This window comes from Arvicola amphibius, chromosome 5 (assembly GCF_903992535.2).
Source record: "Arvicola amphibius chromosome 5, mArvAmp1.2, whole genome shotgun sequence".
Classification (NCBI taxonomy): domain Eukaryota; kingdom Metazoa; phylum Chordata; class Mammalia; order Rodentia; family Cricetidae; genus Arvicola; species Arvicola amphibius.
The window spans coordinates 56,495,740-56,519,222 of record NC_052051.1 but is presented as its reverse complement, the minus strand read 5'-3'; the positions used below and the strand labels follow the sequence as shown (position 1 = coordinate 56,519,222).

Here is a 23,483-nt window from a genome sequence, read left to right as displayed (position 1 = left end):
GGAAAGGGGTTTCTGCTCCTAGTCATCACTTCTGCAGTGCAGTGGGGGACCTTGGTGTAAACAAAGGTTTTCCTAGTGTGTGGGGGGTTAAAACATTTGCACAAGAAACTTAAAAAGTGGTGAGATAAATATTATAATTTCTTTTTCTAAACACAAGTTTTAATAGTATTTGATAGAAAAGACTCCTATCTCTTACTGCTGAAGAGATAGCTCAGTGGTTAAGAACACTTGCTGTTCTCCCATGTCAGGTGACTCAGAAAACTTCCGTCTTGTGGCTTCCCTTAGGCAAACACACACATAACTAAGTCTAAAGCTTTTGCTAAAGATAAAGAACTCAAAGTGTTTGTGCTATTTTTGTCTTCAGTTTCCTCTGTGGAAGGAAAAAACTGAAGTTGTCAAATAATGGAAACATACAACATATCCTTCTAATTAAATTTAGTTTATTTCAAATTTGTACCAAAAAAAATATTCCAGGCTTCTCTTCAAATCATTTGCAAAATATATTTTTAAACCCTTTGTCAGTGCTGTCATCCCCAAAACTGTCAGAACTCATGTGGTCCAGCCCCTCACCCCAAAGAATACAGGTAGAATCTACATGATGGGTGGTCGCAGGGCAGGAATGAGGCTGGCACTCCCATTACTTTAGGACAATAAATATGTGCTGTATTAGCAAAGACTGCAAGTCCTATGCTCTGTTGCCATGGCTCTTAGTTCTGTAGTTCTGCTACTTCGTCCTCAGCTCTTGGCCTCCTGAGCTGTCTCCACACTTACCCCTATGACTATACTGTCTTGATTTTCTGGAATTCACTTAAGAGGAAGAAAGCAGGAACCTAAGCTGCAAGTCCATCCCCAGTTTTAGATTAAAAGATTATAATAAATTAACTGATAACAGAAAGTTGAGGGACATACCCTAAACCAGTCTTGCCTCGTTTCCTGAACTCAGTGGTGTCACAGGGGGGAAATGCAACTTGATTTTCTTTTCTTCATTTAAGTAGTAGCCCCCAATTCATTGGAATGTGATTATTTTCCTAAAATTACTTCCAATTCTTCCAAGTCTTTTTGGAAAGCTGAATCCTAGGAGACAAAACAAATCCAGTACAGAATCAGAATTAAGCTTTTCCCTAATTGCTAGAACCTGACAGGGGCTCTTTGCTTCTGTACTGAGCTGTTACCAGTCTTCCTAACTTTCCCCACGACAGTTTGAGTCTATGCACCTCACATAATGCATAGCAGGTAGGCGACTCCACATAAAATAGTAAAAGGTAACTCTGGCAGATACCAGTATTTAAAGGCTCTTTTGAAAATTTTTACTTGGGCCTGAGGGGAAGGTGGGCAATAAGTAAAGCATTTGCCATTTTAATATTAGTGTGTGAATGCAGACCTCAGAACCCACGTCAAAGCCAAGTGCAGTAACACAGCTGGTGTAGCAGTGTTCTTAAGGGGATGAGAGAAGAAGATGGAGAATCAAGGACCTGGGGGGAGTTGGGAGGACATTGGTCTTAGCATAGAGTGGGGAACCCTGATGGCTCCTTGGCCTTGAGAGGGAGGGAGGGGAGGTATGGGTGGAGGGGAGGGGAGGGAAGGGGGAGAAGGAGGGGAGGGAAGGGGGAGGAGGAGGGGAGGGAGGGGGGAGGAGGAGGGAAGGAGATGGAAATTTTTAAATATAAAAAAAAATAAACCATAAGAGAGGAAAAAAAATAAAAAGACCCTGAAGCTCTCTGGCCAGCTAGCTCAGCATGCACAGTGGTGAATAACAAAGAGACACTGTCCCAACTTGAGGTGAAGGCAAGGACTGACGCCTGAGTGTTGTCCTGACCATGTATGAGAGTCATGGCATACACAGAGCATTGCCAAGCTCAGTTGTGGTATATTGCTGCGATCCTAAGTACTTGGGAAGCTCAGACAAAACAGTCAGATAGAGGCCAGCCGAAAGTTACATTTTGACATGCTGTCTTTACAAAAATTACTAGTTTACCTCATTAGTAACATCTGGCAGCTCCTGAGCCAACTTCATCCACCTTCTAGCTTCAGAGTTTTTTCCTAATTCTCTATAGCACTGAGAAAAAAGAACAATGCAAACTTAAAAACAAAGAGGTCAGAAGCTGAGAGTGACAACGCAGCCTTTAATCCCCGCACTCAGGAGGCAGAGGGAGGTGGAGCTCTGTGAGTTCGAGGCCAGCCCGGGCTGTTACACAAAGAAACCCTGTCTTGAAAAACCATGGGGTCGGAGGAGAGATACAGGAGCTCACATTACCTACTAATAATCTTGTTACTAATACACCCTCCAGTATAGCTCTCAAAAAGTAGGGGCCTAACAGTATAGATGGTTCAGTGGCAGAGCAGAGACATGTTTAATTCCAGCACTAAAAGATCCCAGAAATACAGTTTAAGTATTTCCACTTATGTTGAAGGTAAATTTACCTTTGAAATATACACCCGTCCAGCTTTTGAAAATCCTGGCTGTAGTTCTTCAGCCTGGAGAAAAAAGAAAATCACTTTTTTAAAAGGTTCATAAATTCAATTCAAGCTGTACTAGAAAGTTCTAAATAATAATCACAAATTTATTCATTGGGTCTGGTGATTACCCTTTTTATAAACTCCAAGTAGTTCTCATTTTCCCTTAAAGTAAGGTAGGAAATACAAAATGATCCCCAACTAGGAAACACCTTCGACAGCAAAGGTCCCAAGAACAGCATTGTGGCTTTCGCCCACCGTTCCCTTCTTGATACCTTTAGGAAGCTCTGAAGCGCGTCCTGCACAGTGGCAGTAAGAGGGCTTTCGAACAAGGCTGTAGCTGTTTTTTTTTCCAACCAGCTCAAGTGAGAGACCTGCCACCAAAAAAATGAAGATGTGAAATAGGTTTTAAGATGTTTTTTAAGCCAGGTATAATGGTGCATGCCTTTAATCCCCAGCACTTGGGAGGCAGAGGCAGGCGGATCTCTGAGTTCCAGGACAGCCAGGGCTACACAGAGAAACCCTGTCTTAAAAAAAAAAAAAAAAAAAAAAAAAAAAAACAAAGCTTTTTGGTGCCAAACATGGTGTCATGTGCCTGTAATCCCAACATTATAGATACAAGAGAATCGGTTCAAAGGCAGTCTGGAGCTACATGAAATCCCATATCCAAAAAAACAAGTTTCAGGCTCAGCAATGTAAGGTCACTAGATGCCAACTCTAGACCTAAGCAGCACTTAAATGACTGAAGGAAAGAACCAACTTCCTCAGGTGTCCTCTGACCTCCGCACACTCCCATGTCATGTGTGTACCCACATATACACAAGCACAGAGGGGTTTCTCTGTGTAGCAGCTCTGGCTGTCCTGAAACTCACTGAGATTTACTTATCTCTGCCTCCAAAATGCTGGGATTAAAGGTGTGCGCCACCATCGCTTGGCGCACAGACTTTTGAAGTTTCTTGGGTTAGGACACAGCTTTTGTAGCAGAGTGTGATTCCTGTAGTCAGTCACCAGCACTGTCAAAGCTTCTGTGGGAATGGTAAATACACATGTTCTGCATTAAAGACAGTATCTAGACATGGTGTTAGATACCACACAACGTTACACCTAGCATGTAGGAGGCTGAGGCAGAAAGATTAGTCTGAGGCCAGCCTGGGCTACATATGTCTATTATTGGTCGTCTACCAATAATAGCATGAACGATTCTGAGGAAACGAGAGTAGGATGAACACTGAGGACCTTGCTGGAGACTGGTATGACGGGAACTTGCTCACCTGGTAGCACCACCTGCCAAGAAGAAAGTGACTCCTGGGGTCTTGTGGCTGAAGGGCAAGGGCCTTGTCCACATGTTCCTGAGGAGAAAAGACAAACTAACATCAGGCCCAGAGTTGATCCGAAAAGAGCCGCAGAGCACCAGGTCTGCAGGGAAGCCAGTCTAAAGGAGCAAGGAACCTGGACTGGGGGCAGCACAAGGCAAAGAGAAGCCTGTCCTCACCTTGAAGCTAAAGCCACTCTGGATACGCTTCGAGATGCCCTCATGCTCAGCCAGCTGACCACAAAGCACTGCATACCTAGGGGGGAAGCAGCAAGCTCAGGGACGAGAGGACCGGACTGTGAGTGCAGGGGATGTGTGCATCACCTCGTGTGGTTACATTCCCCTCTGCTTCTGTAGACCTGAAAAGGTGCTTCTCATCTGTACATAGTACTCTCCTCTTAGACTCATGGTCCCAGGTAATACTTAGTAGCAGGCCTACAGTAATTCTCCAGAGTAATGCTAGGTTTGGTTCATTTTTAAGCCCTTTCTCTCCCTGCTGGACATGCCCCCCCCCCACAGACACAAAGAGTAAATCTCTCCTTTATACTTTAGATCATTTAGCCAGGTGTGATGGCACATTTCAGTAACTGCATCACTCACAAAGCTGAGGTAGGAGGCTTGTCTCAAGTTTGAAGCCAGCTTGAGCTATATAGCAAGTACCAGACCGCCATAGCAAAACCCTGTGTGAAACAAAAACAGGCGAGATCTCAACCCAGATTCTGGTTTTGTTATTTTCTGTTTTCTGAGACAGGGTTTCTCTGTAGCTTTGGAGCCTGTTCTGGACTCACTCTGTAGACCAGGCTGGCCTTGAACTCACAGAGATCCACCTGCCTCTGCCTCCCTAATGCTGGGATTAAAGGCGTGTGCCTCTGCTGCCTGGCTTAGCCCAGATCTTTAGATGTCCCTTTGATCCTAGAGCACACTCACAATATCATGGACACTTAGAATAGTTAGATTGCAGTTTAGTGACCTGCTATCATGTGACTGGGTTTGACTTCAATACTGCAAACCATCTGAAAAATCAGCATCAAACTACAAGAGATGTCTAAATATGTTCTTATTACTACCTTCTGACTGTATATTAGGTCTCTCTAGATAAACATACAGGTAATGTATCATTAGGCAGGAGGAATCGTTTTTGACATGGTCAAATGATTTTGTTAACTTGGGAACTAATGGAACAAAGGAAGAAAGATCTATTTTAGCCCTTCCCTCACATCCTCACTGCCAGTGGAACAAATTAACTTTTGTCTTGTAAGGGCTGGGAAATGTAGCCAGGGGCACAGTACTACAGGGGTAAAGTACTTGCCTAGCATTTGTAAGGTCTTTGTTTAGTGCCATTTGGGAAGCCAGGAGAATCCAAACTTTTTAAAAGTTTTATATATATATACATATACATATACATATATATATATATATATATATATATATAATTTTATGTCTGTGTCTAACGTAAGAGCTGAGGTCAGAAGAGGGTATCAGAGGGCCTGTGCTGCAGTCAGTGTCAATCGTGAGCCACTTGACTTGGGAGCTGGAAACTGAACTTGAGTCTTCTGGAAGAGCAGTGTGAGCCCCTAACCACTGAACTATAAAAAACGTAAACTTAGTGTGTGTTACAAAGCCATTCCATGCCACACAGTGTGAAGGTCTGAGGACAGCTGTGGAGTCAGATCTCTCCTCACACCTTCACATGTATTCTGGGGCGCAAACTCGTCTCCAGACTTGCCCTGCCTGCTGGAGCTATCTATCACCACCCCACCCGCCCTCATCAACCCAAACTTAGGGCCGCGTGGGCAATTTAGTTCAGTGGTAGAGTGACTTCAGTTCCCAGCACCACACACACAGAAACCAGAAGACAGAACCACCTGTCCTCTGCCCCAAACACCCATACTCGAAGCAAAGTTGACAATGATGTCTTCCCATGGCCAAGTTTTCACAGATTTGTTAAACAGCCTGCAAGGGTGTGGGGGGTAGGCTTGTACTTGGCTCATTTCCATGTACAATCCAAACTGCTGTTCCTTAGGAGTAATTTAAAAACAAAAATTGTTTTCATTCTTCAGAGCCCAGGGAGAGCAATGACACCTAGAAAGTTACCTGGCTTCTGGGTAGAACCTTTGCACGGAAACTTTCAGCCATAGATGGAAAAACACAGCCTCTCAGCTTACAATCTGAGGGTAGAGATTTGAAAAGCAAAGGACAGTGGAAGAAGAAGTTTTTTTTTTTGTTTTTTGTTTTTTAACTAAAACAGATGGTGGAATCAGGGCCCAGGACATGAACTGGCCTTGGCACAAGCCAGTTGGAAAACTTGTCTCCCAAAAGAATACAAAGGCCTGACTGTTGTGCGGTGCTGAGTGTGGCACCGAGGCTCCACCTGTGTGTACTGGGTAAGCACTCTACCACTGCACTGTACCCTCAGCCCAGGAAGCTATTAAGTTCTATTAAGATGATCACTGAGTTTCCTGGATGTAAGCTCACATCTCATGCAAACCAACCAAAGAAGCCAAGGTCTACTACCAGCCAGGGATCACAGCTGGGGAAAAGAGCTTTTGCAGGACAGGAACTGCAGGTTCTCCCAGCTTCCCTGAAGAACTCCAAACCAAGTGTGTGGCCAGAGTGACTCTGGGAAAGATACTCAGTCCTCTTCGCTCCAGCTGGGCCATGCTTGTGTTTTCCCTGGCCTTACCCCCCAAAGCACACTTTCCCGCCCAACTGGGGTGTGGTGAGACATGTAGGGATTCAGACTTGTGCCCCCCTAGTTCCTCAAGCAAATGCCTCTGGCCAAGGTAAAGGAAAGGCCGGCAGGGCATCATTACCACTGGTGACTTTCAGCACTCTCGTCTCCCCTCTCCAGAGCAGCCTCTGCTTCTTCTTTTCCTGGAGGACAGAGGTAGACCCAGCGTTAGCACAGGTTCCCGCGCACACTCCAGCGAGAAGCAGTGCGGGAAGAATGGCCCCTCGCTCTGCACACAGCTTCCCCACCTCCAGCGGCAGCAGCTTGAGCTGCGTTTGGAGATATGGGCTCTCCATGTAGCTCAGACTAGCCCCGAGCTTGAGATCCTGCCTGCACCTCTCAAGTGCTGGGAGTACAAGCGGTGCTGTGCCTGGCTCCATCCTACCATCTCTCTATGCCTGCCTGATGTTCCTGAAGTAAATTTTAGCAATTCAATATGAGAAAGGAACCATCAGAAACTCTTTGCAACAGACCTTACTCTGAAAGGTCTGTACGCTTAAGGATGCTCATATATCACTAAGATTGTATATTAATTTAGTTATGTTTGCATTTTATTTGGAAAGTGTTCATGATCTTATTTTTAAAGATCTGGCTGGCCCAGGGATCCCAAGTGCTGGGATTACAGGCAGACCACTGTGTCCACCCAGGACACGGATGCCGGGGACACAAGCTATGGTCCTCACACTACCACAGCAGGCACTTTCTCCACTGAGCCGCAGGTCCTGCCCCCTGCAGATCTTCCAGACTTTTTTTTAAAGACAGTCTCATTGTGTAACCCAGGGTAACCTCAAACTCATAACACTCTTTCCTGCCTCAGCCTCTGGATGTTGGACTATACAGTCCAATGCTTTTGCTGCCACAACTGACTTCCAAGAATTTTATGCCTTTAACCCCAACAATAGACAGAGGCAGGTGGATCTCTGTGAGTTCGAGGCCAGCCAGGTCTACAAGAGCTAGTTCCAGGACAGGCTCCAAAACTATAGAGAAACTCTGTCTGGTAAAAGAGGATTGCTGAAAGCTATAGACAGTCCAGGCCCAGTCTTTGTAGCCAGTTCCAGTATAGCATAACGCTATGTAGTAAAACCCTGTCTCCAAGAATTTGCTTATTTAATTTTTACTTATTTATTTTGTTTTTTCAGACAGTTTCTCCATGTAACCCTGGATGTTCTAGAACTTGTTCTGTAGACCAGGCTGGCCTCAAACTTAGAGGATCTGCCTGCCTTTTCCTCCTGAGTGCTGGGATTAAAGGTGTGTGCCACCACCGCCCAGCAGTTCTATTTATTTTTAAGATGGGGTCTCATTAGATACTTCAGAGGTCTCATTGTGACCTCAAATTCAATCTTCCTAAATGCTGAGTATATGCCACCAACGTCTACCTGAAATCAAAAACCTTTGAAGAGAAAAACAAAATAATAATTGAACCTGAACCTCACAATGTAAGCTGGTCTGGCCTGAGAATCGCTGCAGTCTTCCTGCCTAGCCCCCAGTATTGAGATTACGGTGTAATCTATCACCCCAGTTCCCAGATTCTCTTACCTCAGGACTGCCAAGTCCTGAGAGCAGCACGGTGCAGCTGCATCCTGCCTTCCGAAGTGGAAACTTAGCAGACAGACAAATAAGCCAGCAACAATCTCCCAACTATTTCTCCCAGGTACACACACACACATACTACACCTAGTCTCAGAACCTCTGTGCTGCTGGCTCCACATTCTTACGTAGGAGATAAACCTTCTCTGCTTAAGATAGGCCACCCCTTCTTTCTGGTTGGAAAGTCAAAGCAAAGAACAGTATGACCACAACACAGACATTAAAAACAGCCAACACCTATGCTACTGGGTCATGAGGGTGCAAGAGGCTTGGAAGCCAGTTTGTCTCCACTGAGTAACTATGCTGTTCCTGCCCTGACAGCATCTGGGCCAGCTGTTCCTGCCCTGACAGCATCTGGGCCAGCTGTTCCTGCACAGCTGGTTACATTGCCATCAGGTACCTATCAGCATTTACCATTTAGGGCATAGGACTTCTTCTCGCTCTCCTCCTCAGTAAGTTCAGACATGTCACTGTAGGCCCGGGCCAGACGCCACAGAAAGTCTTGTCGGCTTCCATACTATAGACCAAAAAGGAATAAATGAGTCTCCTCATCCTTGAGGAATGGGGGCCCTGGTCTTTCCCCACACTGTATGTTTGTTCCACGGCAGCGGTACGATCACTGACATCTGGCAGTCCCTGTGCACAGCCTTCCAACTCCACAGCTGGCCATGCACAGTTAACTGGAGACATTATCTCCAGTTGATAGCTTGCACTATCTCTGGATAAGAACATTTTGGCCTCCTAATATTGTCAGGGTGGAAGGTCAACTCCAACAAGACATGAAGAAGTCTTTGGCTGACATAAGAAACTGCTCATGAGAAGGGAGACTTCTGCTGGGTGCAGTGGCCTGCACCATTAATGCCAGCACTCAGGAGGCTGAGGAGGGTGGGTCTGTATTAGTTTGAGGCACCCAGGGCTACTCAGTGAGACCTACCTCAAGGGGTGAAGGGTGGTTTCTAATTTCAGGAAGGAATTTACAAAGTAAATTTGGTTTGTGAACCTGAGGAAAATGTTGAATGACCTACACAATGTCACTTATAATAGGAATTTCAAGTAGGGCAGGCAGATTTAGGCTCTGCCTCAAGGAAAATGAGAAACAGGGTTGGGGGAGGTACAGGCATCAGGTCCTTTGCAGAGAGGTAGGGCTCCTCAGAGTTCTACGTGAGGAAGAAAGCCATGGCCCTTTTTCAGGGGCAGGGAGCTGTTGGGTAGGCTCAGGACCCTATCTCCTTTCCCATGTGGCTTTGCTGGGTTAGAAACCACATGGGTTTCTTTGGTTTTTGGTTGGTTGGTTGGTTTGTCTCATTCCTGAGAGAGGGGCAAAGGATGCAGGGAACGGGCACTTGGAGCCTCACCGCCAGCTTATTGTTGAGCAGCAGCTGGAAGCCTTCACGCTTGTTCTGCTCACTGCCCCCATGCAGCTCGTCTGCCTGCTGCAGGAGCAGCAGCATCTCCTCGGGGCCCGAGGAGCCAGCGGCCTCCACGGCAGCAGCTGCTGGGCCTGAAGCCACCTCCACATCAAGGTCCAGAGAATCCTTCCTCCCCATCGTCACAGTCTCGAAGCTCACTGCGTCCTCGCCGTCCTCGCTCTCCCTGTCGGAGTCCCGCTCGTAGTCAGATTCGGCATTGGCTGTTGTGTAGCTGGCAGAGGAATGAGAGACAGGTAGGCAAGTGGATTGCTTAGCTCAGAACTAGGGTTTGTTCTCCAGCCACAGATGAGGGACCACATAGCACTGCTGTCCACTGAGTCAGATTGTTTCTCACATAAATGCAGAAACTAGTCTTCAAGAGAAAGCTTGAACTATTAGCTAGGGAATGATCAAAGAAAAAGGAAGTATCCAGTCAGTTAGGGGGCGTGTGCTGGTCAGAGTCAAAGATAAGATCCCTCTGCTTAGCTGCCACTTGAGCTGCAAAAGGCAAAATGGGGGAAATGGTTAAGAATTAGACGTCACGGGCTGGAGAGAGGGCTCAGGTTAAGAGCACTGGCTGCTCTTCCGGAGGCCCTGAGTTCAGTTCCCAGTTTCCACAAGATTCCACTGGAATCCCATGGAATCTGATGTCCTCTTCTGGTGCGTGGACACACATGCCAATGAAACACCCATATACATAAAGTACATAAGTAAATCTCTTTAAAAATTAGGCTGCAGTCTGAGTATGGTGACACACATCTATAATCCCAGCACTTGGGAAGTAAAGGCGAGAGGATCAGGAATTCAAGGTAATCTTTGGCACATCTGAAGCCGGCCTGGGCTATAGAAGACCAAACAAAAAGAGCATCTCCAAAACAGGACTGCTGAGATCGCTGGGTGGGTAAGAGTGCTTGCTGCACGTGTCTGGTGTCCTCTGACCTCACATGTGGCATGTACTTGCCCACATTCATACACGCACACAATATAACATTTTTTTTTGTTTTTGTTTTTCGAGACAGGGTTTCTCTGCAGCTTTTAGAGCCTGTCCTGAAGTTAGCTCTTGTAGACCAGGCTGGTCTCGAACTCACAGAGATCCGCCTGCCTCTGCCTCCCGAGTGCTGGGATTAAAGGCGTGCGCCACCGCCGCCCGGCACAATACAACATTTTTAACAAACAAGCAGGGATCTAATCTAGGGGGTAGGGGCTTTTGTCCTTGAAGAGAGTATGTCCCTGATCATTCGCAGGTTTAGCAGCAGGTTAGCGGAGAAGCCAAGGTATGTGGCTGGCCCATCAGCTGAGCGTAAGAATGGGAAGAGAAGTTCCTCAGCTTCCCACTGCTAAAGCTTTTTTGAGATGTTATCTGTGCTCCCTGGGTTATTCCAGCAGTGCATGTAGTATTCTTTTTTTTTTTTTTTTTTTTTTTTTTTTGGCTTTTCGAGACAGGGTTTCTCTGTGGTTTTGGAGCCTGTCCTGGAACTAGCTCTTGTAGACCAGGCTGGTCTCGAACTCACAGAGATCCACCTGCCTCTGCCTCCCGAGTGCTGGGATTAAAGGCGTGCGCCACCACCGCCCGGCATGTAGTATTCTTGGGTGATCTTGCTGCTCTCAACTCTGTGTGTTTGTGGGTTTTCACCTGTAACCCCATCTGCTTAGGAGTGTGGTTGCTCTGTGACTCCATCTGCTTAGGAGTGTGGTCGCTCTGTAACGGAAGCTGCCATAAACTTCATTGCAGCAAGGATGTAGAAAGAGGACTTGTTCCATAGAGGCTTTCATCTCACACCTTAAGAATGAGGATAGAGGCAGGCGGTGGTGGCGCATGCCTTTAATCCCAGCACTTGGGAGGCAGAGGCAGGCGGGTCTCTGAGTTCGAGGCCAGCCTGGTCTACAAGAGCTAGTTCCAGGACAGGCTCTAGAAACTACAGGGAAACCCTGTCTCGAAAAAACAAAAAAGAATGAGGATAGATCTAGAAAAATTGGGCCAGATTTTGTGTGTGTGTGTGTGTGTGTGTGTGTGTGTGGCAAATTGGTCAGTGCTCGTGCCCTGACCTGTGTTATGTTTCCTTATCATGTGCTCCTCCCAAAGGAATGACCTCAGCCGGGGGCCTCTTTTCTTTGTTTCTGATCCTCTCAGCATGCTGTGTCAGATTCCAACTTTGGGTCTGGGTGAGCAGACCTCACCTCTCACAGAGGACTCGGCTAGACGGAGAGGAATCCATGAGGTGTTATCTGGGAGGACATAAGTGGACTCTCTTGCTTTGGTTCTCTTTTCCCTGAGGGCCTACTATTTTTGATGTCCTCTCCTTGATTTCCTTTGGTTTGGGTGTGTTGAGGTTTGTTGAGAAGGAGGTTGAAGCAAAGATCCAGGAGTGAGATTATAGCATGTTAAGTGTGGGGAAAATGAGTCTTATTTTCCCTACATGGGATCCAGCACTGTGAAATCCAGTCTTCAGCAGAAAGAGAGACCCTACGGTTCCCCTAAAAGATAGTTTCTTATTTTTTTTCTTTGACAAAGTGTAAGCTAGTGTTAATAAATTAAAAGAGAAATTCTTGTCTCTCCACCTCAGTGTTGCTTTATGCCCATTTCATATCGTTGTCTGTGCTTTAATTCATACTTTTGATACCATTTCTGATGTGTAAAGTTGGCTGTCTTGTAAATATAAAGAGTTCAATTGTAAATAAACTATTGTGCCTGTTAAAAAAATGCTTTTAATAGAATAAAGAAAACTAGGGTGCAGGGGGCGGGGGGATGTGTTCTTGCTAGATTACCTGCCTGCTGGTCGTGCGCAATCCCCAGAACTGAAACAACAGCAAGACTGGAGGAGGTGGGAGGGAATGGCCTTACAGACAGAGGCGGAGCTACGCTGGTGAGCTAATTTTGGTAGGTCATCCTTATCAGCCAAAGACATCTGCCAGAACCTACCTGAGTGGGTGCTAGCCTCGGAGGCAGAAGCAACAGCCACACATTTCCCAATCTCTTTCTCAAACTTGTACCTATGACCAAGTTCAACCAAACCTCACTGACAGGAGAAGCAGCCTTGGGAATGTGGAAGAGTGGCAGAGGTCAGTTTCCAGCTCCTAACAAGCCAGGTAGTTTCCAGCTGCTAACGACCATACAGGATAACATCTCGGAGACCGCTACAAGCCAGGTAGTTTCTAGGCACCAACACTACAGAAAAAGCCAAGCATCTTAGTTTTCTGTCCACCAGCAGCTGATAAGGGTTCTTCTCTAACTGCTAGTTAAATCAGATAAGAAATGGGCCTGGGACAAAGTAGGATTTCCAGGGTCAGAACAAGACTCCAGAGAACCCTTGAGAAGCACAGAGAAGATTTTACATTTCATTTGGGAACAAACCTTCTTCCTCTCTGGAGAGAAGAATATAAAGGCAAGCTCCCATGGCCAACACAAAACAACCAAATAAGACAGTCTCTGCCCCAGGAGACACCCAACATCTGGCTGAATTCTGTAGAGAAAAGCGTTGTCATCTAGAAAGCCACATGGGTGAAGTCCAGAAGGCACCAAGTGAGTAAGCAGAGCTGGTGCCTCGGTCTAAACAGTTGGTTGCTGCTATTAGAACAACTTCTGTTCTATTTGAAAAGGCAACCAGAACATCAGCTACGAGAACCTGCAGGAGCCAGGCATGGTGGCAACTCCTTTAATCTCAGCACTTGGGAGGCAGAGGCGGGGGATCTCTGAGTTTTGAGGCCAGCCTGCCCTATATAGCAAGTTCCAGGACAGCCTGAACTACACAGAGAAACCCTGTAAGGTGGGGATGGGGGCAGATGGCATGATAGCAATGATTTAGAGATCACCCTAGTATCTTTTCCTTCCAGCAGTTTACAATAAGAACCTAGAGATTAGGGCTGGGGAGGTGGCTCAACAGTTAAGAGCATTGGCAGCTCTTCCAGAGGTCCTGAGTTCAATTCCCAACAACCACATGGTGACTCACAGCCATCTATAATGGAATCTGATGCCCTCTTCTGGCCTGCAGGTGTACATGCAGATAGAGCAGCATATACATAAATAAATAAATCTTTGAAAGGAAGGAAGGAAGGAAGGGAGGAAGGAAGGAAGGAAGGAAGGAAGGAAGGAAGGAAGGAAGGAAGGAGAGAGAGAAAGAAAGAGAAAGAAAGAAAGAAAGAAAGAAAGAAAGAAAGAAAGAAAGAACTTAGAGATCAAAGGAACAAAGAAAAGCACCAGATTTCATAACCAATGAGCACTGACGAATAAGACCACACAAGGGCAAGCTAGAGAAACTCCTGCAGAGGCTGGACAGTAACCTGCCTGAATGAAAAGATTCGGCTAGGGCCAAAGTAAAGGAATGTAACTGGTGTGGAGAGGCTGAAATCCTAGTGTACTCCTTGCTAGAGAAGGAAGACCACATGCTGGGGAAGTTCCAATAGGAGATTGTACCTCCGGCACTCCCAGGTGCACTGCTATGGCTTAAAGGCCAGAACTCACAAAGCCAGGGAGCTGCAGAGGTGAGAGGGGGCCTTGTGAACCAGGAGGGCTAGCAGACAGCTTTGCCCCTCAGCTCTACTGCAAGTTCTGCCACGCCAAGCTGAAGCCTCACATCATGGCCACAATCCTGTGCTTAAAGGCCATGGCTACTCCATTTGTAACACTCCCTTACCTTCTACCTCCAACCACTGTGGTAATCTACCAGAGAAGGTTTCATTTGGTTGCCATGCCCCCAGGCTTTTGAGATCAGTACTCAAGAGAAACACAGAGTTCCCACAGTGGATAGGAGACTAAGCCACCCTGCTCTGTTCCTAACAGGGAGCTGATGAATTGGAAATTAAAGATTCAGTTTCCCACACATCTCTATTCCTGCTGCTGACTGTTCTCTTTGACCTCCTAGTTCCCATTAGAGCACTGAGCCTGGAACATTCAGCCTGTGTCCTACACCTAGGAGGCTCTTGTAGTAGAGATAAGCCGCTTCAAACCTGAAGTAATGGAGATAAGTGTTCACGGAGTAAGGATGAAAATGCTTGGCTGGGATGCCCGGGAAGCCGGCATTTAAAGGATGCTGTGTTCTTCAGGGAAAATATCGAGCTGTGTTTGGTACAATGCCCAGGGAATAAACTCACAAACCTGTACAATGATTCTGCTCCTGCCACTGCCAATCAACAGCTGGAAGCTCAGATTTGTTATTTAGAAGAAAGAAGGAATATAGGGTAGGTGAGCCAGTTTGGCAAGGAAAGACACAAGTTACCACACATACGAACCTGAGTTTGAGCCCAGGCCCCTCATGATGAAACGAGAGAACCAATTACTGAAAACTGTCCTCTGACCTCTACCTGTGCACGCACACACACAAGACATTAAATAAATGTAAAAAGACTTGTAATACAATTAATTTTAGAAAGACTGCAGCTGAGCTGTGGCAGCACACTCCTTTAATCCCAGCAATTGAGAGGCAGAAGCAAGTGATTCTATGAGTTTGAGGCCAGCCTGGTCTACAAAGTTCCAGGACAACCAGAGCTACACAGAGAAACCTTGTCTCGAAAAAGCAAAACAAACAGGGGGCTGGAGAGATGGCTCAGTGGTTAAGAGCATTGCCTGTTCTTCCAAAGGTCCTGAGTTCAATTCCCAGCAACCACATGGTGGCTCACAACCATCTGTAATGGGATCTAATGGCCTCTTCTGGCCTGCAGAGCACTCATACAGAAAATATAAATTTTTAAAAATTAAAAAAAGCAAAACAAACGAACAAAATAAGCAAAGGCATGGAGCAAGAAGCAGAAGGTGGCCCATCTTAGGCCAGTGAGCAGCCAGCACATGTCAGTCTGAAGCAGGCATGGTGAGAGTCTAGTGACATCATCAAAGGCCAAGGACTGGGGGACCTGCAGCTTTTCATGGAAAAGCCTGCAGAATCATCACGAAAGGCTCTTTCCACCCTAAGGTACACATGCTTAAAGCCATTTCAGAATGTATGACCTCCTCCCAGAATTTCCCCTTGACCTATATGGCACCTCCCATGATGAAAAAATTATTCCCCATGGCCACTGCCCCAGATAGCAGACAGCTAAGCCACAGAGTCTTGCACCACCACCATCTTTCACGTGCCACAGGGTCAGTCATGGGGCGGAGCCTGGGGAAGCTATAATTAGGAAAGCCATCCATCCCTCTGCTGCTCCTTGTGACCATGGGTGCTCCACTGAGCACCCATGCAGTAAGGTGCCTACTCTGGCCGCTGACACCAGGAGATGAACTTGTTTATGTCACCTGTTAAGACACAAGATCTTGTGAAGCAGCGTGAGTTAGCCTCAAATTTACTATTGTAACTCTAGGGTGGCTTTGTACTTCCAATCAAACTCCTGAGTGCTGAATTACCTGCGTGTACCACCATACTTGGCTGACCCCACAGGTCTGTATAATTTCTTTAAATCATCAATTAAATAGTGCTGTTGGTGTTACTGCCCAGTCTTTCTTCTGTGCTGAACTTTTCTTTAAGAAAAAATAAAATAAAATAAAAGCAAGTCAGGTGCTGGTGGCACATGCCTTTAAGCCCAGCACTCAGGAGGCAGAAGCAGGTGGATCTCTGTAAATTCAAGGCCAGCCTGGCCTACAGAGTGAGTTCCAGGACAACCAGGACTACACAAACCCTGTCTCAAAAAGTAAAAATAGATAAAAAGCAAACAAGACATCATGAACGATCTAAGTTTTACACTTTAAGCTTGAGGAAGGCTCTCCTGTTCTTCAGGGCTCTCTGTGCTGCTCTGGCTGTCCTGGAGCTCACTCTGTAGACCAGGCTAGCCCCGAACTTAGAGCCCCACCTGCCTATATCTCCTGAGTACTGGGATTAAAGGTGTGCACCACCACTGTCCAGCCTGTTCTTCCCTCTTAAAAAGGTCACCCAGGGACTCTAGCGATGGCTCAGCAGGAAACCTGGGTTTGTTCCCGGCACCCACAAGATGGCTCATCACCATCCGTTAACTTCTGTTCAAGGAGATCTATGCCCTCTTTAGGCACCAGGCACACAAATGGTATACATAAATACATGCAAACAAAACATTCGTACACATAAAATAAATCTTTAAAGAAATTCAAGCTAAACAGCTGGAGAGATGGCTCAGCAGCTGAGAACTCTGACCTTCATTTGCTGACCTTGGCTCAGTGCCCAGTGGCTCACAATCTCCTATAACTCCAGTTCCAATGGATCCAGTGCCCCCCTTCTGATCTACACAGGCTCTGGCATGTGTGTGGATGTAAATTCACACAGCCACAAACACATACATGTAAATAAATACCAAGCCCTCAACAAAAGCGCGATAGGGCTGGAGGAATGGCTCAACTGATCAGAGTTCTTGCTACACAATCATGAGGACCCGAGTTCAAATCCCCAGAAGTGAGATGATGTTTGTGTACCTGTAACCCCAGTGCTATGGGAGGCAGAGACGGGAAGCTTGCTGGGCCTTACTAGCCTCTAGCCTAGCCCCAGGTTCAGTGAGAGACCCTGTGTGGAGGAAGTCAAGTGAAGACTCATATAACAGAATCTCTCTCTCTTTTTTTTAAAAGATTTATTTATTTATTAAGTATACAGTGGTCTGCCTGGCCTGCAGGCCAGAAGAGGGCACCAGATCTCATTACAGGTGGTTATGAGCCACCATGTGGTTGCTGGGAATTGAACTCAGGACCTTTGGAAGAGCAGGCAGTGCTGTTAACCACTGAGCCATCTCTCCAGCCCATAACAGAATATCTTTAGTCCTCCTCTAGCCTCGGCACACACACAGACATACACATACAACCATCAGTCTTGCATTCAAGTGACCCAGGTCTCAAGTACGTCAGGTCTCACAGCTCCTGTCCCAGTGCCCGCTATCAGTTCTTTCTTTGCAACCCAAATGTATGTCATTTCTGTCTCTACCATCAGGAAGCCCCTCTTGACAACACTGTTGGGTAAACTGAAAACTAGTTCCAGGATAGGCAGCAGTGGCGCATGCCTTTAATCCCAGCACTCAGGAGGCAGAGGGAGGAGAATCTCTGCGAGTTCGAAGCCAGCCTGTCTACATAATGAGTTTAAGGATAGCCAGGGCTACACAGTGAGACCCTGTCTCAAAAAACAAAAAAACAAAAAAGACTAGTTCCACTAGCCCTCAGTACACAAATAGAAATCAGACATCTAAGCCGGGCGGTAGTGGCACACGCCTTTAATCCCAGCACTCGGGAGGCAGAGGCAGGCGGATCTCTGTGAGTTCGAGGCCAGCCTGGTCTACAAGAGCTAGGTCCAGGACAGGCTCTAAAAAAGCTGCAGAGAAACCCTGTCTTGAAAAACCAAAAAAAAAAAAAAAAAAAAAAGAAATCAGACATCTAGACAATAATAAGAATGAACAAAGGCTTGGATTCTACAGCAAGATTCCACTTGTCTGGGCTGGGGTGCTCATTAGTGGGCTGTGCAAAGCACAGGTGAAGGCCCGAGTTCAATCCCTGGCACCAAGGAATAAACACTTCACTTGTTTCAAGAGGCACCTGAGCAGAAGTCAAATCTGCCATTAAGCTGGCAGTGATGGCACACACCTTTAATCCCAGCACTCAGGAGGCAAACAGGTGAATCTCTGAGTTTGAGGCCAGCCTGGTCTACAGAGTGAGTTCCAGAATAGCCTGGGCTGTTACACAGAGAAACCCTGTCCTGAAACAAACAAACAAATCTGCCATTAAAGGCCAATGGCAGGAACATGAAAAAGGACAGTAATTTTATTCTTAATTTTTGTAGGAAAACCAAGCGAGAGACCAGGGATGTAACCCATGGCAGAGCATTTGCTAGCGCACGGGAGGTCCTGGGTTGATCCCATCAGGAAGAAGCAGGAGAAAATAACCACCCCCTAAACAAACAAACTAAAGTGAGAGAAAAGGACTGCTGCCCGGGGCCCTTCCTGGGCAGTGGGCTGTGGCATCCCAGACAATGGGAAGCACGCCCAAGGGCTACACTCCACAAATATGCCAGTGATAGCCCTATGTGTCCTGAAGACCAAGCCCCTCCTCAGATTATAGACTCAAACACGGCTGCAGCTGAACCAGACTGCCAGGACGCGCTGTCTGCCCTTGGAAGTTTTAGAACCTCAATAAGCTCATGTTCTCCATCTGAGAAGCAGAACCTAGGCCACAGGATTATCATGAGGATTAGGTAAGAAAACACCACTAAGGGGCTTAGCACAGTCTCAGGGGAAGGAAATGAACGGTACCTAGTGTTACAAGGTATGCCTGCGAAAGAGACGAATCTGCTCGGGAGGACCCCGAGTGGCTGGTGTTCCCCCGCAGCTGCCATGATCACGTTCTAGTCAAGAGAAACGTCAGCCTCTGAGTCTCACGGGCCAGCGGCATCACTGGTACCAGCAGTGCATAAAGGAAAAGGCTGCCACCAACAGCATCACTCTGTCCTTGGGGCCAAAGTTTCCCAAGGGAGCTGTCACCTCATGGTAAGTCCTATCATCAGATCTGCTGAGCACCTGAGAGTCACCTCCCCGCTGTACGGATGGCTGCAAGGGAGCGTGGGCCAGACTGCCCTGTGAGGAAAGTGGAGCCTAGGGCAAGGGATGGCATGACAGCCTACAGACTGGCCACACCCTGCTCAGCCACTCCAGGGAAGAAGCAAAGTTATAAAACAATGCTTAGCCCTAGTGACGACACAAAAATGCCCATAAAAATGATGTAAAAAGAAAAAAGCCCTGGGCTGGAGAGACGACTTAGCAAGGAAGAGCACTTGCTGCTCTGCAGAGGACCCAAGTTCGGTTCCCAGAGCACACATGGCTGCTTAACAACCCTTTGTAACTCTGGTTCTAGGGAGATCTGGTGCCCAGGCCTGACCTCTGCAAGCCCAGTCACGTAAGCAGTGCACGTATATGCATAAAGGAAAATAATATAAAAAAAACTCAGAAAAATAACAGATGTACATCAGAACAACTACTGGCATTCCTATTTATTTGTCTGAGTGGTGTAAACGGGGAAGCTGTTCCCCTACTTTTATTTAAAAATTATTTATGGCAGCTTGGTTTGGATTGTGATAAACAATCTTTTGACAAGTACAATGTAGCTGCAGCTATCGCTGCCTCCAGGAGAGACACTCACCCTCCTTCACTCTCGGCGTCTGTGAGTGCAGTCCCTGAGGAGGCGGTGAAGTAGATGGAGCTGGAGCCGGTGGAGTCGCTCCTCTCCCTGGCAAAAGGGAACCGGCGCCGCCGAGCCACTCTCTGGTTCTCTTCTATATGCGATCTGGAAAGCAGGCCACGTCCCAGAAGGCATATCAGAACCCATATAGCCTGTCTTTTCCTCACTCCTCCCTCACTAAAGGACCAAGGAAGGAGAAAATTCTGGGTCTTTACTCTCAGGAGAACAAAGGGGCCACCTGTTTCGCAGACTAAATTGGGAAGAATAAAGAGGTTGCGCTGCTACCATAGACCAAAGGGCACTTGGGAAAGGGAGGGAACCAAATGTGCAGCTTCTTCCACATTGGTTAGCAGCTATAAAATAGGCTTGTTCCTTAGAGAGACCAGAAAAGGCAGAACACACGCCAGCTGAAAAAGTTGTAGGTACCAGGAAAAGACAAGGGCTTGGGGGAAGGCAAGAGAAGACAGGTCACTCACCGGACCTCCCCAACAATCTCCCCAGCCAGCCCTTGCAGGCTGCTCCGAAGATCCTCTACCTCCCGCCGCAGTGCCAGAAGACTGGTCAGCACAAAGTCCAGGCGGTCCAGCACCTTCTCCTGCCCCTCCTGTGGAATGCTGGGCAGTGCTGCAGCATCTCCAGCTTCACCTGGGACCGCCCGCAACTGCATTACTGGAGCAAGCGGAACAGGAGACGGAAACACGGGGGGTGGGGTGGGGGGGGGAGGGAGGCAAAAAACAAAACAAACAAAAACCCTCAGACCGAGAATTCTAGAGCATTTGCTTCTCTTGCCCTGTTTTGTTTTCAGATAGGGTCTATGTAGTTTCAGCTGTCCTGGAACTCACTATGTAGACCAGGCAGAAATCTACCTGCCTCTGCCTCCCAAACTCTGAGTCTAAAAGCATGCAACACTATGCTGGGCCATTTGCTTCTCCTGGCAATTTACAGAGAAGAATCTGGGCCTCTGAGAATATACATTTCACAGCTAAGTCATAGTACAAGTTTCAAGTTACTATCCAGAAGAAAGAAAGAAAGAAAGAAAGAAAGAGAGAGAGAGAGAGAGAGAGAGAGAGAGAGAGAGAGAGAGAGAGAAAGAAAGATGAAAGTCTAGACCAACAAGATGACTCACGGGTAAAAGTACTTGCTGCAAAGGCTGACGACCTAAGTTCAATGCCCAAGTCCCACATGGTGAGGGACTTAGAACTTTTAAAACACAGCAAATAATGTCAAATGCCTGCAAGGGTGTGGTACTTAGAATGCAGGACAGGTGCTCTGCTAAAAAAAAAAAAAAAAAAAAAAAAAAACTTTTAGCCAGGGGTGGTTGCATTTGAGAAGTGGAGGCAGAAGGATCAGGGGTTCAAGACCAGCCTCAGCTACGAAGTGTTTCAGGCTAGTCTGAGCTATGTGAAGCCCTATCTAAAAAAATACAAAAATAAAAACATTGTCTCTGGCCTTACAGTGCTAAATGCCAAGCAGTCAATACCAATTACACAGTAAAACAAAAACTGGGTTTGTTCAAATTCTGATCACACAATGAATAGTAAACCGCCTCTCTTGAGGCCATAATTAGTGTTATCAGAGAGGAGCAAAAAGAAAATGAGCAGTCACCAAGAAAAGGTCCATAGGGGAAAAAAAAAAAACTGGCCAAACTCCATGAGAAAAACACTGCTAACAAGCTCAACCTGCTCGCACTAGAGTTCAGTGAAATTTAGGAACTCGGTAGCCACTTAAAGCAGCTGAACTGGAATATGCATGAGGGGAGAACTCAAGAAGCGGGGCTCACAGGGCAGATATGCATATATCCCCTGGTAAAGGGAATCTAGTAGCAACCTAGGGCAGCAGTGCTCAAAGCACAGCAAGGAAGAATCTAGAATGTGTCTGCTTCCTCCCAACCTCAGGGGAGAACAGACCACTACTAAGGAATCACAAATGAGTCAAGCGCAAGGGCAAAAGACAGGGCACTGGCCACGCCACGTTACCACCACGCTATCAAACGCTGACAGCTGTAATCTAGGGTGATAAGTTGGGGAACGCTCCCTCGCAGAACTGACATATCCAGCTAGCAGGGAAGAAGAGGACCTGTGACTGCACTGGTGGACAGAGAAAAACATTTTCAATCAACACGAAACGAGAAGATCTAAGCTTCTATTACCCAAATAAGGGAAGGGCAGAGATCTGAAGCCCCAAATGCTTGGCTCAAATGAGTTAACCTGAAGGTGTTTTACAAAATGGAACACGTTTCGTCTGTCACTGCTGGCTCTCAGCCACTCGGCTTCAGGTGCACCAGTGTGCTCTCAGACCACACTGTGGAAAGTACACTGGACCAGATGACCAGGTCCAGCTTTTCCACTTACTCTGTAACAACCTTGGGAAAGTTACACAATCCCTCTGAATTTTCCCCCATAAAAATAATTTTAAAAACTTGGATTATTCTCCTCATGTCCTTCACATGTGAATCCACAGTTTGATAGTCAAGCTTTCAGAGCTTTCTTTCCTACGAAAGGATTCCCTCTTCCTTCTTTCAGACTCTTCCTCCGTCTATCCCACCCCTCACCCAACACTACACAAATGCCCTTGGTACACATTCGGGAGTGTGACCAGAACTAAAAGTGAAAGCTACACAGTCTTCTTGCACTAAGCTTTCCGTCAGAGGAAAGAGTAAGGCTTTCCTAAAAGAGTGAAACTCAGCCCTTCCACTGTCCGGGCCACCTGCTCTGCCAACGACAGCCCGAGCCCCAGGGTCATCAGTCAGTAATGACCTGTGCTCTTACCCTGGCGTCCACGCTCTGAAGCCTGAGCATAGTCCTGGGAATTGGGCAGACTGTGGCTCCGGCCACGGCTCTGGGCCCTTTTCCATCGCTGGCTATAAAGGATGCACAGGAATCCAAGGCCGGCGGCAGTACCAAATAACAGTCCCAATCCAGCGCGGCTGCCACCCAGGGCCCCCAGTCTAGACATAGTGCACCTGCAGCCGGGGCAAAAATCAAGGCGGGAAAAAGGGAGTGGGGGGAGCGAACCGAGAGGGAGAGAGTCATTAGCCTGGTTCTCACCCTGTTGGCAGAACCCGTTGCCCACAGCCTCACCCAAGTCTGGCCCCTCCGGTGCCGCAGCTCCCCGGCGCAGACAGACGCCCTGCCAGGGGGGCAGCAGCTCCGGACCGACGCGTCCCTGGCACAGCTCCTCCCTGCAGCACTGCACGTGGCAGCCTCCTGAAGCCCCCCGAAGTCACTCTGGAGACCAACTCAGACCCTTACCCGGCCGCCAGCCACCATAGCAGCAGCAGCCACACGGGCCTCACGCTGTCAATGATCGTGACGTCCTTAACTAGCGCCACCTGCTCTGGCGCGCTGGGCGAATGCGCGTGAAGATGACGCAGGCGCCGCCTCCCGCCCGGGCTCGAGGGGCGGGGCCACAGCTGCGGTCGGGCTGTGCACCTGTGCGCGGGTACCGGCGGCTGGTGGGACTCGAGAGTGCCGGAGTGTCCTGGGTGGTCCCTCGTGCTGCGCCCAGAATGTCTCCGCAAATCTCACGCAGCCCTCACCTGGGAGATGCTGCCCTCCACCGCCCCCTAACTGTCTTTATTTCGGGCTGATTTAGTTGTTTACGGATTTTCTATTCAAACCATTTGCTAAAACCTAAACAACAGCGCCATTGCCCGATGAAATTTGAGCAGGTCAGTTGCTGGTTGTCCGTAAAACGTCCCTCCCTAAGTCGCTGGGACCTGACTTCTGCCAGCTGACAAAATCCCATCTCAGGCCATGGAGGCTGAAGCAGGAGGATAACTGGGAGTTCAGAGCTACCCGGGATTACATAGTGAATCCCTGTCTCAAAAAACTTGAAAATCAGGGCGTGGGGTGGTGCACTCATATAATTCCAGCACTCAGGAGA

General features: G+C 47.5%; 1 protein-coding gene across 4 annotated transcripts in view; it reads right to left on the bottom strand.

The window, feature by feature from the left end:
- Rmdn3 (regulator of microtubule dynamics 3) overlaps positions 1-22,937 on the bottom strand; it is a 32,607-nt gene extending 9,670 nt beyond the window's left edge. The window contains exons 1-13 of one of the 4 annotated variants that reach the window (XM_038330178.1): positions 22,850-22,937; positions 22,367-22,560; positions 20,075-20,267; positions 19,560-19,703; positions 9,440-9,725; positions 8,499-8,601; positions 6,580-6,640; positions 3,947-4,022; positions 3,726-3,803; positions 2,730-2,828; positions 2,422-2,475; positions 1,976-2,056; positions 983-1,074 (exon numbers count right to left, since the gene is read on the bottom strand). In XM_038330178.1, coding sequence (XP_038186106.1) covers positions 1,021-1,074; positions 1,976-2,056; positions 2,422-2,475; positions 2,730-2,828; positions 3,726-3,803; positions 3,947-4,022; positions 6,580-6,640; positions 8,499-8,601; positions 9,440-9,725; positions 19,560-19,703; positions 20,075-20,267; positions 22,367-22,553 — 1,416 coding nt within the window. In that variant the 5' untranslated portion in view covers positions 22,554-22,560; positions 22,850-22,937 and the 3' untranslated portion in view covers positions 983-1,020. The other 3 variants (XM_038330179.1, XM_038330180.1, XM_038330181.1) reach the window with 3 other exon arrangements.
- Between the last annotated feature and the right edge of the window lie 546 nt (positions 22,938-23,483).